Consider the following 15,661-nt stretch of genomic DNA (forward strand, 5'->3'; position numbering starts at 1 on the left):
CTATTGTCACCCTTCTCCTGGAGATCAGCAAAAGAATGAGCAGGGTTGCACCTACTCTCTGCTGCTTAATATACAATAATGATTGTTGAAGAAATCTAGTTCTGCTCCTCCAAGATTAATAAAATTAAGCTGACGAAAAGGGATCTGTCCTGTTCTTGGTGTCCTCCAAATTAAAGTAGCTGTAAGTATTTCAGTAAACATGGGATTAAGACAAGGAGCTAATGAAACCCCTGTTGACATATCACGCCTCAAATCTGCATCAACTTGCTCCATGGTGGGATTTTTATGTACCTCATATTCTGACCAGGGTTATGTTGTGTCCCCTGGTGTCATGGAGTATGGTAAGGTGGACATGAAGACTCCAAACATGTTAACCGTTGCTAGAAGATTTGTCCTTTCAGAATTTGCAGCACTGAAGATGCACTGAGCTGTTCATAATATATGGCAGGCCAGTTATATGTGAATTCCGTTCCGTTCCATATGAGAAATGTGCTGCACAACCTCACTCTTGAATGTAACCTCTATTGAATGTAGCCTGGGTCTCATGTCACCTTCAGAGGTATTCTTGGAAAGATGGGTGGCTGTTAGTTAACCCATTTTATTTTTGAAAGTGAGTGTTTCAGCCCAGGAAAGAAGAGTCAAGTAATCTAAGACGATAAAGACTATTCTCAGGAGCTAGTGAAGATGGTGAGTAACCATCTCAGCATTTTGTGACAGTGTCATGCTTTTTTTTAAAAAAAAAAGCCCTTTCTCATGCACACCATAGTCCAGTTCACTTTTCCTATGACTTCTCAAGCCCTTTCCAACTGCTTGATCCTTCTTTTAGGCCTTAGATCAGTTTTGGATTTTAAAGGGGTGAAGGATGGTTTTGATGTCTACTGACATCTATTTTGACTAGCCAAACAGCCAATGCTCATCCTCCCACTACGGCTCAGTGTAAATTTGTATTTAGATTGGCTATAATTAATGTACAATCAATAATCCCTACTTACAGTCACTTCATGCACTAATCACTTCCTGTCTTGACTATTGCAACACCTTCTACATGAGGCTACCCTTGAAGAGCATCCGGAAGCTCCAGTTGGTACAAAATGCAGTGGCCCGTATGGTTTTGTGCAGACCTCAGTGTGAACATGTATCACCTCTCCTGCGGGAGCTGCATTGGCTGCCGATTTGCTTCCGGGTGCAATTCAAGGTTGTCACCCAGGGGTGGGTTCTACTTACCTCCGCTACTGGTTCACAACGGGAGCGCACACACTTCTGCACATGTGCAGAAGCTTCTGTGCATGCGCAGATCATTCATAATGACATCCAGGCGGGTGGGCGGAGCCTCCCACCGCCATTACTACCAGTTCGTAAGAACGGGACCGAACCGGGAGCAACCCACCACTGTTGTCACCTTTAAAGCCCTTCATGGCTTGGGACCAGGTTATCTGAGGGACCATCTCTTGCGGGTCACATCTACCCGACCCTCCAGAGTGTGGAGATAAGGAATGTTGCAGGTCCCATCCCCTAGGAAGACATACCTGGTGGGACCCAGAAGAAGGGCCTTCTCTGTGGTGGCTCCCTATGTCTGGAACATCATCCCTCCGGAAAGTAGACTGGGCCCCCACTCTAACACTCTTCCGGAAGGCAATAAAGGCCTGGTTCCATCAGCAGGCCTGGGGAATGCAGAGCAGGATGGAGCCTATTAAATGATGTGTTGTCACAGGGACAAAGGGTGGGGGAGCTATTATATTATTAATTTATTATATGATTCTCTCTTTTTTTTATATGAGGTTTTTATATTATTGTAAGCCGCCTTGAGTCACCATGTGTGAATAGATGGCAATATTAATTTCTTAAATAAATAAATATGGACCTTAAGCTGCCTCTGGTCTATTTGCAGCTTGTAAGTAGAAGTGCAGGTTTTAGAAAGAACAGCAGGAAGAAACGGTTCGGTCAGGTTTATTCATTTTGATCTAATGTGGCCTTCAAGCCAGATATGCAGGAAACTTGTTCTAGGGGTTGGAGATGGCACTCAAAATACACACTCAGTGTGTATTTGGGGCTTATTCTTGGGAAGTCAAACTGGCTTCATGTGGGATCGGTTCCACCCTGTCTGCATTTAAGATGGATGGATAAGGGTTCTAATTTAGAAACTAAATCAGAGGCTAAGTAATTTGAACAGGCTAATGATGCTGCTTTGCCTGTCTAGCTGAGAAATACGTTCAGCTTGCAGCCTTGCGAGAGGAAGGGTAGAGGCAGCCTATGTTTAAAAGCAAATTTTAATTTATTGCATGGGACTCAAGATAGTTTTGTTCTGACTGTGATAAATCTGTGCAGCACATTCTGTTTTTCGCCAGCCTGTAGAAGTTCTTTTCTATACAGAGAAGTAATTTATGGATGGAAGGGAGAATAATACGGACAGCCAGTGGTTGGGCTTTGCACACTCATTTAAGTATCATTTGCTTGGTATGGGTTACTCTATTGCGTGAAGCCAGCTGTCATGATTTATAAAACAGTGTGGACTTTCTTTGGTATCATGAATGAAGGCAAATATACCTGTCCCAGGATAATATTGCAGGATCCAATCTGAGTCAGTCACTGGGACTAGCAATTTAGTCTTCCAAGGTTTTGGAATTGTGCTGGAGCCCCTCTTCAGGGAACTTCTCTCTCTATGTCTATGGAGCAGGGGTGAAATGCTCCCGGTTCGGACCGGATCGCCTGATCTGGTAGCTATGGCAGCAGGTGGTTCAGAGAACCGGTAGCAAAAATCCCTGCGCCCTCCCCCCACACACCATGCCCAGCTGAGCCGCACGATCATCAGAGGTTTTTTTTTTACTTTTTAAAAGCATTTTTTCTACAACCTCTTCCGAAGAAAAAAAGCTTTTAAAAGTGAAAAAAAAAAGCCTCTGATGATCGCGTGGCTCAGCTGGGATCATCAGATGCTTTTCAAAGCATTTTTTTCTGCAACCTCTTGGCCGAAGAGGTGGTAAAAGAAATGCTTTGAAAAGTCTCTGGCAACTCCCAGCTGAGTTGCCTGATCGGCAGAGGCTTTTCAAAGCATTAGAAAAAATGCTTTGAAAAGTTTAGAAAAAAAAAAGTTGGCCACGCCCACCCAGTCACATTACCCCACCACCACCAATTTTACATTTCACCCCTGCTATGGAGATTCTCAGTCATCCAGGTCATGGTTGTCCCAAAGGTCTTTTTTCAAGAGGTAATTAGACTTTATTGGATTTTTTAAAAAGATGTTTTGCTTCTCATTCAAGAGGCTCCTTCATCTCTTCAGCTTCTTGAATGAGAAGTGAAATGTCCTCAAAGAAAAACAAGGTCCAGTTGCCTCTTGAAAAAGCACCTGTGGGTTCTCTCTCTATGACACAAGGTCCCTGAGGATGATGGGCTCCAGCACAAGTCCAAAGCCTAGGAAGTCTAAATCCCTGGTTCTGGTGACCGGCTAAGATTGGATCCTTTCTTTGGTATGTATACCCAGCTGGTTATGATTTTTTCAATATAGGTAGTTCTTGACTTTCAATCACAGTTGGGACCAGAATTTCCATTGCTAAGCAAGATGGTTGTTAAGTGAATCATGCCAGATTTTATTACCTTTTTTGGCTGTTAAGCAAATCACTGCAGTTGTTAAGTGAATCTGGCTTCCCCATTGACTGCTTTTCAGAAGCCAGCAAATGATGATCATATGATCCTGGGATGCTACAACCATCCTAAATGCATGCCAATTGCAAGCACCCTAATTTTGATCACATGACCATATGGATATTGCCAAGGTTGTAAGTAGGAGGACCAGTTGTCTCTTTTTTCAGTGCCATTATAACTTTGAACGGTTGCTCAATGAATGGATGTAAGTCAAAAACTACCTTTGAAAACACAGCATCATTGAGTGCAGCAACAGAATCCAGACATAGAAATGACGGACTGAGGTTTGCACTCTTAATAAACCCTCCTCTAAATGTGTGTTGAGGGACGCGGTGGCTCAGTGATTAAGACGCTGAGCTTCTCAGTTGAAAGGTCAGCAGTTCGCAGTTCGAATCCCTAGTGAGGGTGAGCTCCTGTTACTTGTCCCAGCTTCTGCCAACCTAGCAGTTCGAAAGCACGTAAAAAATGCAAATAGAAAAAATTTGGTGGGAAGGTAACAGTGTTCCATGTGCCTTTGGCATTTAGTCATGCCGGCCACGGAGACGTCTTCGGACAGCACTGGCTCTTCGGCTTTGAAACGGAGATGAGCACTGCCCCCTAGAGTCAGGAACAACTAGTACATATCTACGGGGGGAACCTTTACCTAAATGTGTGTAAGATTATACACTTTTTTAAAAAATTACATGAGTAATTAATCTTGCTCAAGTCCTAAAACATTAACCTATCAGGCTTTGTTGCTGTGATTCTGGAAAGGTGGAAAGCTCATGCTCTTCTTCGCTGCTCCTTTTACAATAGTATAGGATCTCCTTTCATGGGCAGAGGGTTGGACTAGAAGACCTCCAAGATCCCTTCCAACTCTATTATTCTATGTCTTATGAAGACTGCTTGAGCCAACCAACAAAGTTTGGTTTCTGGTCTTTTGAACAGCTGGTGAGGAGGAATCCATTAGTTTCAGGATTCAAAGGGACATTTGTGCTGTGGGTAGAGGGTGTGGTCACTGGGGCTCACTGAGGCCCCCTCCCCATTTATCTCTGGAAGTTTTGGGTGCTCCATCACCAGAGATTTTGGACAGCAATTGGTCTGACATGGTATAGAGTCTCCTGCTTGAGGAGAGGGTTGGACTAGAAGACCTCCAAGGTCCCTTCCAACCCTATTCTATGTTCTATGAATCAGATTTATTCTCAATCTGATCAGCAGATCTCATCAGGCTATATTGAGTTGAGTTGCCTTCTCTTACAGTGCTTGTGGTTAGGTTTTGTGCTTGTATTTTACATAATTTTATATTTTATTTCTTTTGGGGGGGTAATTGTATATATCACACTTTAGATAAATTTTAGATAATGTTACATTTTTGTAATTTTAGATGTTATCCCATTTTATATAATTTTAGACACTTCCTTAGGTACCAATTGTTCCTTGTGGCCTTCACTTACAGATTCTATTCAGGCTGTTGTATAGATGCATTTTAATTTTGTTTTAAATTTTATTTACAGCCTCTTAAAATGAATTAATATGGAGCACTCCGGATCAGATTACATGCACTAGATGAAGTAAGACTGTGATAGACTGTCTGGCTGACTCCTAAAAGATAAATAGGAGATGATTTTAAGCCTGGTGCTGGTTTCCATGCCCATTAATTCCACAATTAATTTCATTCTAGGTTTAAGCAGTGGAGCTGCCCCTGAGATTTTATGCACAGGTAGTGGCGTGGAAAAAATCCTCCCTTTCTTACTGTGCCCCAGTCCTGAATGCTTTACTTTCTCTTCTCCAACCTAGCTTGCATGTGTTCCAATTAAGAACCACGAATGCAATATTCTCTAATCCTATAAGCCTCCTATTACATAACCCGAGTCTTTGTATGAAATCTAATAGCCTTGGCCCAGGCTTGACATTTTTGGAATCTCTAGTTATCTACCCTTTTCTAAGGATCTGTTAAAGAAAGAAAAAGTTGCACTGGTCTGCAGCTTCTCACCAAGGGAACTGGCAAAATGAATTGGGCAATGGCTGTTGTGATGTCTCAATTAGTACCTTGGCTCTAAACAGATACTAAATTGATGCTTGTAACTATAGTTTACTCGATTTGGAGGCAGCCTGGAACAATTACAGGGTTTGCTGCTCAAGAGCTAAATTGTACAAATATCTCTTTTACAAAGCACTAATCATTATATTCAATGGCTCAGTGGCTAAAATGCTGAGTTTGTCGATCGAAAGCATGTAAAAAATGCAAGTAGAAAAATAGGGGCCACCTTTGGTGGGAAGGTAACAGCGTTCCGTGCACCTTTGGCATTGAGTCATGCGGCCACATGACCACGGAGACGTCTTCGGACAGCGCTGGCTCTTCGGCTTTGAAACAGAGATGAGCACTGCCCCCTAGAGTCGGGAACGACTAGCACATATGTGCAAGGAGAAATTTTACCTTTAATCATTATACAGTATATGACAACTGCAGGGAGATTATTATATACTCAGTGCTGGAAAGACCCAACACTACAGAGGAATGTTTAGTGAAGACGATGGGATTTGCAGAGATAGCTACATTGTCTTGCTTGATTAGAGAAAAGACAACACAGGTAATTCTTGACTTACAGCCATTCATTTAATGACCATTCAAAGTTACAATGGCACTGAAGAGAGCCACTTCAAGAGCCTTGGTAGTACAGTGGTCTAAGGCACCCTCTTATTAAGCTGGTTATTAAGACCAGCTGTCTGCAATTACTGCAGGTTCGAATCTCTCCAAGGCTCAAGGTTGACTCAGCCTTCCATCCTTTCTAAGGTAGGTAAATTGAGGACCCAGTTTGTGGGGGCAATAAGCTGACTTTGTATAAATATACAAAAGGATGAAGGCTATTGCTTAGTGCATTGTAAGCCGCCCTGAGTCTCCGGAGAAGGGCGGCATATAAATCAAATTAAAAATAAATAAATAAATAAATAAATTTTTCACATTTATGATTGTTGTTGCACCTTTTTTAAAAAAAAATTGATTTATATGCCGCCCTTCTCCGAAGACTCAGGGCGGCTTACAATGTGCTCAGCAATAGCCTTCATCCTTTTGTATATTTATACAAAGTCAGCTTATTGCCCCCACAAACTGGGTCCTCATTTCACCTACCTTAGAAAGGATGGAAGGCTGAGTCAACCTTGAGCCTTGGAGAGATTCGAACCTGCAGTATTTGATCATGGTCACTTGATCAAAATTCGGATGCTTGGCAAGTGATTCATATTTATGACGGCCACAGCGTCCTGGGGTCATGTGACCTTTGGATAAGCAACGTCGGTGGAGATGCCAGATTCACTTAACAACCGTGTTACTGACTTAATAACTGCAGTGATTTGCTTAACAACTGTGGCAAGAAAGGTTACAAAATGGGGCAAAATTCACTTAACAATTGTCTCACTTAACAACAGAAATTTCAGACTCAATCGTGGCCATAAGTCGAGGGCTGCCTGTATCGGCTATTCTCCTTTATGGGTTTACTCACTTTAAAATGCATCCTGGCTAGACTCCAGCTATACTTATTGGTGAAAACTTTGCATTATTCTGATTTCTATCATATTTTATTGCTGAGGTATTAAGCAGGGGTCTGAACTCCTAACTAGAGGCCAAGGATCCTGTTCTATAGCTATATTGGTTCCAAAAGGAAAGAAAAATGCTGGGATTTCCCTTCCAGAAGGTCAAAAGCTGATTTTGATGACTGCATGTTTTAACCTTCTGTTTCAGCCACTTAGCAGAACCCACAGGAGCCTCTTCCGTAAATAAAATGCTTGTGTGACAGGCAACACCTGGTTTTTTGCCAACTGGCCCTATTGCACTTCCTCCCCTGCTCAGATTTCATTCATTCACAAGTGAGTAGGATGACCTTTTTGGACAAGCAAAGCAGAAGAAAGTTAGAAGTAGGATTTGAAGGTGGTATTTTATAGGACGCGTTTCCTTATTTTCAAAACGAATTTTGTGCTCAGGCTTAAGTTTAGGCACAGTTGATTTACAGTTGTTCTGCTGTGAGATTATCTAATATTTTGGAAACACAGTCAGCCTTTGGAGAGAGGTGTTGGTAGCTGAAGAAAGATAGAGCTGGAGTCCCAGATCCAAAATCTAAATTAGATTAATATATTATGCCTTGCTACAACAATTAAAAACTGCAAGATATTCGCATTAGGTTAAATATGTGGCTCTCCTTGTAATGCACCAGCTAGAAAGGAATAAAATCCACACAACCTGACTCCCAATATAACTTATGTGCCCAAACTTACTTATGTGCATGAGCTGTGGTGGCTCAGTAGTTAGAATGCAGTGTTGTAGGCTGACCCTGCCCACTGTCAGGGGTTCGATCTTGATCAGCTGAAGGTTGACTCAGCCTTCCATCCTTCCGAGGTCGGTAAAATGAGGACCCAGATTGTTGGGGACAATAGGCTGACTCCGTAAACCCCTTAGAGAGGGCTGTAAAACACTATGAAGCAGTATATAAGTCTAAGTGCTATTACTATTTCCAATATTTTGCCATTTGATAATTGATTACTTTGGATTTTAATGTTTTGAGATTCGTGGGTCTAGGGTCGTATTTTTCTACATCTCTTTCTGCAAAACCACTAGAGGGGCTCGGGAGATGCTGTGTGATTTATATTGGTCCAGTTTCAATAAATGTTATTATATTGTATTGACTCATTTTGGACAAGTGGAAGTCAAGAGCTCTGGCTTTTCTGGAAAACTGGAACACTGGAAAAGCTAAAGTGTACCTATAGATGAAAATATAATAAAGAAAATACTAGAGTAGAGGTTTTCAAACTTGGCAATTTTAAGACTTGTCTACAACTCCAAGAATTCTCCAGCCAGCAGAGCAGAGCTGGCTGGAGAATTCTGGGAGTTGAAGTCCACAAGTCTTAAAGCTGCCAAGTTTGAGGACCCCTGTACTAGACTGTGCCAAAATGTTAATTTTAATGGTTAATGATGAGAATTAAGGACAAAGAGGAATCAGACTATTATTTAACATGGGACTTATTCTATAGATGGTTAGAAAATGTGTGTGTGTGTATAAGCATTATATATTATTACTATTATTATTATTGGATTGTATTTGATTACAGATTAAATTGTATAGAATGATCAGGAGTGAAGATCATATTGTATATACAATGAAAATAATGGCTATAATTAAGGTGTATAATATGTGTATTCAAAAGAGATTTGATACGGACAGTACACTGTCGTTGCAGAAATGGGAATGTGATGCATAACAACAGAAAATGTGCAATAAAAATAATATATGTATAAAAAAAGAGCTCTGGCTTTTCCAGTGAGAAGAGGCTTATTTTTTGCTTCGTCACAAGCTGAGATTTGGTGTCCAGTGTAAGATGAGCCAGATTTTGCAACTGAATGTAACTTGTCCAAATGGCCATCGAATGAATGTTTTCGGAGGAAGTTGAGTTAGGGTTACAGGTGCCAAATTGTTAACTTTTGTTCTTGCTTCTTTTTTTTTTTTTACAGGGTGGAAAGAAATTTTATCATGGAATCTGTGGGGGTCGCGATTGTACAGCCGGCTGCAAGTGCTTCCCCGAGAAAGGGGCTCGGGTAAGATGAGATGCGATAAAATAACCTTTATTGTCACTTTTTCTGTGAACACACTAGCACACATTAAAAAATGAAATTCTGATGCCCACTCTTAAAATAAAATAAATATATAACCATACACATACATGAACACATATATACATAGGTTATATTTGCATATATACATACATACATAATTGTTTTCTTTCCTTTTCGTAGACTTTATGTGTATTTCTCTTTAGCCAGGTTCTTCCTACGTAAACCAAGATTTTTATGCAGCCCTAGTTCAGTGAAATCACAATCCACTAGTTCCTAGGCTTTTTTTTTTACCTTTTTTTTTCTGGCAGCCAGCAAACATTCTGCTGCCCATTGGGAGACTAAGGAGACTCCCTAAGCTAAAAAAAGCCTAGAAACTAGTGGATTGTGATTTCACTGAATTCGGGCTGCATAAAAATCTTGGTTTACGTAGGAAGAACCTGGTTAAAGAGAAATATACATACATACGTATATATAAGCTGTATATATACACACACACACATAATTAATCACAGTCCATTTTGAATACATAACAGAAAAAAGACAATTACTGTGGATCACTTTTATGCCATATCCTGGATAGAAGGAAGTGAAGTTCCAATAATCTTAAAAGGGTACATGGCTCCTTTTTAGTTTGAAGAGGAACAGCCTTCACTATCATTTTGGCCGTGAAGAAAACAAGCACACTCTAAGTATTTTGCCTGGAGCCTTAAGGCAAGAGCTGTGAAGAACAGCTGAAGGAGAAAAGCTGGATCCAGCCAACTCTTTAGACTCTCCCATGGATGGCCTGCAGTCCATCCACAGAGATTTCACCGAAGGCAGCCAGTGAACAAGAGAAAAGAATAACGTTGATTAATTTGCATGTACATAGGAAGTAGTGCATGATTTATAAGTCTCTGGGAAATCAACTCTGATGCAGGTCACAACTCTTCCTGTTACTGAGATGATCCCTCCCTCCTCTGTTGGCAGCACTTACAGCTCGTTGCTACTTGGTGGGTGGGCTGAAACTTTCGGTGTAAGCAATGAGATGTTCTAATGGATCATGTTGGCCTGTTTCAGAGATAAGGGGGGAAATGTAGTTTTCTGGTATGTAGAGCGGCTATGATGAGCCTCAGACTTCTAGCTCTGAGAGATACACAAACAGGACACAACTGCCCTCACACCTCACTTTAATTCTCTCTGACAACTGAAATTGAGGGGTAAGATTCCCTATCCAGTCGTGTCTGGCTCTAGGGTGAAGTGCTTTTCTCCATTTCTTGGCCAAGGTTGTCCCAAGACATTTTCTGGGGTCATGTGGCCAGCATGGCTATACGCTGAGGCACATGGAATCCTGTTAACTTCCCACCGAAGTGGTACTTGTTTATCTACTCGCATTTGCATGCTTTTGAACTGATAGGTGGGCAGGAACTAGGGCAAGGAATGGGAGCTTACCCCGTTGTGTGGTGCTCAGGTCTCAAACCTGGGCTGTCAGCTTTTCAGCGGACAAGCTCTTTAACCATTGAGCCATTGCGGCCCGAATTGTACCATACGATTATTCCATGAAGTTGATGAACCTTTTTGCAAAAACCTCCCAAATTGGTGGACATTCCTATCTGATATGGTTGCAAATAACTTTATTGACTTACAGGCAGATTTCAAAATCTGCCCCCCCCTTTTTTTTTTTTTGTAATCTCTTCTGAATGTTCCTTTCTTTAGCAATGTGCTGTGATCCTAGATTCTAACTTTCTGGGAAGCGGAGAGAAAAAGTTCCTATAAAATTTTCCCAAAAGCAAAATTGGTGTCATTTTGCCTGGGTTTTCCACCTGCTAGATTTCAAGTATAAATGACTGTTTTCTAAGTTTGGCTGTTGTACTGTTGGGTTAAAAACAAAAATTCCTGATTTTTTCCCCACAGCATAAAAAAGGGTGGATCCCAACATTGGTGGTCTCTTTATTACAATAATCTAGATTACTTTTAACCTGTTCTTCCTGGTGAAAATGGATCCTTTTTATATTGATATTGTTTATATTTATATTGTGTCCTGATTGCTTATTTGTACCCTATGACTATCATTAAGTGTTGTACATTATGATTCTTGACGAATGTATCTTTTCTTTTATGTACACTGAGAGCTTATGCACCAAGACAAATTCCTTGTGTGTCCAATCACACTGGCCAATAAAGAATTCTATTCTATTCTATTCTATTCTATTCTATTCTATTCTATTCTATTCTATTCTATTCTATTCTATTCTATTTTTAGCTTGGAGTTGCCACCTGTTGGAGTGAGTTTGAATTTGCTATTGTTTTTGACCACATTTTTCCATTTTTCAACTCTGAATCTCATTAAATATCCTAGTATCTGAGGTATTCCTTATAGGTATCTCAGAAGAAAAAAATGTTATTATCCTACCAACTCTTTCCAAACATCATGCATCCTGTGTTAAAGTGGATTATCCTACCAACGTCATTCTTTCTGCAGCTCATAAACCTGTGACCGGATTCACATATTGCTGTTGTGGGATTATGGCTTGCTGTGTTGTATGAATCCAGGTAGCAGGATTTTACAACCACAACTTCCACCTTAGTGTGTCATGTAAAGCCAGACAAATGTGATCAATTTACGCCAACTGCAAGATAATCCAATGATATTTTTGTGTTTTGCGTATGTGTGTCAAACCTTGATACACGTACACACATCCCTGAAAGCTTTTTGGAGTAACCAATTAGGCCAGTTGAAGTTACACAATAGTAAACTCATGCTTTTCTTAGAACTGTTTATCTGGAAGAATCATTCAGATGTATGTAACCTGATGAAGAGTTCTAGGAAATGCAGCAATTTTCAAGATTGCACAACTTGGGTTGGCTGTATAAAGACATTTATCACATTAGATTCTTTTTCTCATTTCCAAGAAGCTTATTTTCTATGATTCCATATAGATATCGTAACATGTACTATCTCTGCATCCAAAACCCGTTTCGTGTTTCTTTCCAGACACATCTGGATCATCAGCTTTCTTCTCTTGATGTAACACAAAGAGAGGCCCAATCAGAGAAGAGGCCAGGAGGTCCTCAGGTTCAATTATGGTGGGATCCATAGAAGAGAATATTTGTAGTCCAGGATTGAACAGTGGGGTGATGTTACCTAGTTGGTAATGAAATGTCTGAAAGAAAACCATCAAGCCTAGAGAGCACCAAGGACCCCACAAATATGGTGGAATTTGAGGTGGGCCAGGAACGTCCCCAAAATATCTTCCGAATGGGTAGAGAAATCCTTGCTCTCCTGGGAATTCCCATGCAGGATGACAAAGTGGTCCAGTTTTGTTTTTGCTATCAGCCTTTGGTGCAGTGGTGAAATCCAATTTTTTTTACTACCGATTCTGTGGGCGTGGCTTGGTGGGCATGGCTTGGTGGGTGTAGCAAGAGAAGGATATGCAGAATCCATATTCCCTCCCAACTCTTGGGGGAAGGATATTGCAAAATCTCCATTCCCAACCCACACTGGGGCCAGTCAGAGGTGGTATTTGCCAGTTCTCCGAACTGCTCAAAATTTTTGCTACCGATTCTCCAGAACCTGTCAGAACCTGCTGGATTTTCACCCCTGCTTTGGTGCTATGCTATGACTTAGGGAGGGAAGATTCATCATTTTTATAACATCTTTCTTCTCCCATCCCAATGGTTATACAGCTGGAGATGTCCTCCCACTGCCAGAGGTCACCATCCTTGAGAGCAGGGAGAACATTCTTTCCACCACCAATAAATAGAGGAGGATAGGTGTTGGTTGTACATTTTGTGCCGAAGGAAGTTGCAAAAAGTCTCCATGGTCCCTGGGTGTGGAAGAGCCTGAAGAGGAGAAACAGTGGTCAGTTAATGCTGAGCTTTGATGTAATTTCAAACTCTCCAACTGCCGCATCTGATTTTCCACTCATTTATCAATCATCCTTTTGACCTACAACTTTATGCAGCCTCAGTCCTTGGATTCTCCTCCACCTGACATTCTTGAGTAGGTTCCCATTAAAAAAAAAGAAAAGAAAAGAAAAGAAAAGAGGGAGACATCTGGAAGACTGTATTTTTTTAATTATTTATTTTTATTTCTTTTAAAATAATAACAGAAAACAAATAAACAAAAGGTTAACATTCCCCAACTGTTTCAAAACATTAAAAGATCAGGGTAACACTATGCAGACACAGCTGGTGATTTGATTTGATTTGATTTGATTTGATTTGATTTGATTACATTTCTATACTGCCCTTCTCCCGAAGGACTCAGGGCGGTGTACAGCCATATTAAAACAAACCCATCATAAAAATTAAAAAACGTTAAAATAAATTAAAGCAATTTGGCCGTTATTAAAACCCTTAGCTAAAACCCCTTTAAAACCAATTAAAACCCATTAAAATTAATTTATTCGGTCAGGCCGGCTTGATTGAACAATAGAGTCTTCAGAGCACGATGGAAGGCGCGGAGGTCGGGAATCCTTCTTATATCCAGGGGCAGCTCATTCCATAGGGCAGGAGCTGACTTTGTATAAAATATACAAAAGAATGAAGGCTATTGCTTAACGCATTGTAAGCTGCCCTGAGTCTCCGGAGAAGGGCGGCATATAAATCAAATTTAAAAAAAAAAGGAGCCCCCACAAAGAAGGCTCTCCCCCTGGGGGTCGCCAGCCGACATTGCTTGGCCGATGGCACCCTGAGGAGGCCCTCTCTGTGAGAGCGTATTGGACTGTGGGAGGCATTCGGTGGTAGAAGGAGGTCCAGTAGGTATCCCGGTCCTAAGCCATGGAGCGCTTTGAAGATGGTGACAAGCACCTTGAAACGCACCTGGAAGACCACTGGGAGCCAGTGCAGCTCGCGCAAAAGAGGTGTTACCCGGGAGCAATGAGTCGCTCCCATAACCACTCGCGCATTCTGGACCAGTTGGAGCCTCCGGGTGCTCCTCAAGGGGAGCCCCCATGTAGAGAGCATTACAGTAGTCCAGACGGGAAGTGACAAGGGCATGAGTGACTGTGCGTAAGGCGTCCCGATCCAGTAACTGGGAAATCAGGCAAACCTGATAGAAAGCCCCCCTGGCCACGGCGGTCATATGATCGTCTAAAGACAGCCGCATATCCAGGAGGACACCCAAGTTGCGAACCCTCTCTGAGGGGGACAAGATCTCCTCCCCAATAGTCTGACTTGTACATAATGAAGGGTGGTTAAGCGAGCTATATAAAAGACATTGTGTGTCTTCTAAACCAGGGGTCTCCAACCTTGGCAACTTTAAGCCTGGAGGACTTCAACTCCCAGAATTCCCCAGCCAGCAAAGATTTCTGGGAGTTGAAGTCCGCCAGGCTTAAAGTTGCCAAGGTTGGAGACCCCTGTTCTAAACCATGCTTTATGGCAAGGGTGGGCAATTAATTTTCCCAAGGGGTCCCCATGAGAAACTGGAACTGCTGTAGAGGGCCAAACCAATAGCTCCTGGCTGCATTCCACTTGTTCGCCCACAAGGCCATGCTTCGACAGAAGCAGCAATGGATTACCGAGCCTGGGTTCCCTTGCGTAATAGCCGCCATTCACCACTTTCTCAGGCTGCTCCAGGAGAGGGTCAGGCACTATGCAGGCAAGAAAAGGACTTTCCCTCCTTGCCCTCTCAGCTGCCAGCTGACTGAAAGTGTCCAGATAGCCAGACCTGACTCAGCTTCTTCTTCTCCGCAGCGTGCTTATTTACATTTTATTTCTAATTTCCAATTGACCTCATGCGTGGGCTGGACAGGGCCAGATGTGGCCCAGGAGCTGTAAAATGCCCCGGACTGCTTTATTGGTTTAGCTGGTTTGGTAACCTCAAACAGCTGTGATATTATTCAAGACACACTGATTCAAGGCGATGTTGAAGTCCTATTTTTTTTTTCTACAAAAGCTCTTCAGCCTAGAACTGGATTCACACATTGAGCTCAACTCTCATATTCATTATGGTGTTGGCTTGCCCTGATGTGTGAACTCGGCTGCTTTTGGTCTTTTTTTTTTTTCCTTTTCTGGCTCTTTAATTTTTAATCTCTGGCAGAATCTCAGCAAGCAGTGATGAAGGACATGATTGAGGTCCTAGCCGCAAGTAGGTAACCAAGCAACCAAAGGGTCAGAAATGATGTGGTTGGAGATGGATTAACAGTTAAGATCCCAAGCTCATAAAGGCAGCAAAATGAGAGTGGGGTCCATAATGTCTCCCGGTAATGAGAAGGTCAGACTGAAGATCTAAAAGTGGAGAATTTGTTCCTTTGTTCCCTAAGTTCAAATAGCTGGATAAACTGTGATCCTTTATGGCTGTTACATGGACAGTGTCAGGTTTCATCCATCTTGTTACTCAGACTTCAAGTTCAGTAGGCCGAGATTCAAGGACACGACTCTTTGGCAAGCTGGATTTATTTAAGTATTAGAAGAGTGGTAGCAAAGTAGAAGAATATCAACTGCCATGTTGTTTGTGCATGCATT

General features: G+C 41.8%; 1 protein-coding gene across 2 annotated transcripts in view; it reads left to right on the forward strand.

Moving 5' to 3' along the window:
• COL4A6 (collagen type IV alpha 6 chain) overlaps window positions 1-15,661 on the forward strand; it is a 184,335-nt gene that overhangs the window by 55,212 nt on the left and 113,462 nt on the right. For both annotated transcript variants that reach the window (XM_060692072.2, XM_034435034.2), the window contains exon 3: window positions 9,116-9,199. In XM_060692072.2, coding sequence (XP_060548055.1) covers window positions 9,116-9,199 — 84 coding nt within the window. The remainder of the gene's footprint in view (window positions 1-9,115; window positions 9,200-15,661) is intronic.

Source organism: Pantherophis guttatus, chromosome 12, assembly GCF_059756535.1.
Source record: "Pantherophis guttatus breed Tessera chromosome 12, ASM5975653v1, whole genome shotgun sequence".
In the NCBI taxonomy this organism is placed as follows: Eukaryota; Metazoa; Chordata; class Lepidosauria; order Squamata; family Colubridae; genus Pantherophis; species Pantherophis guttatus.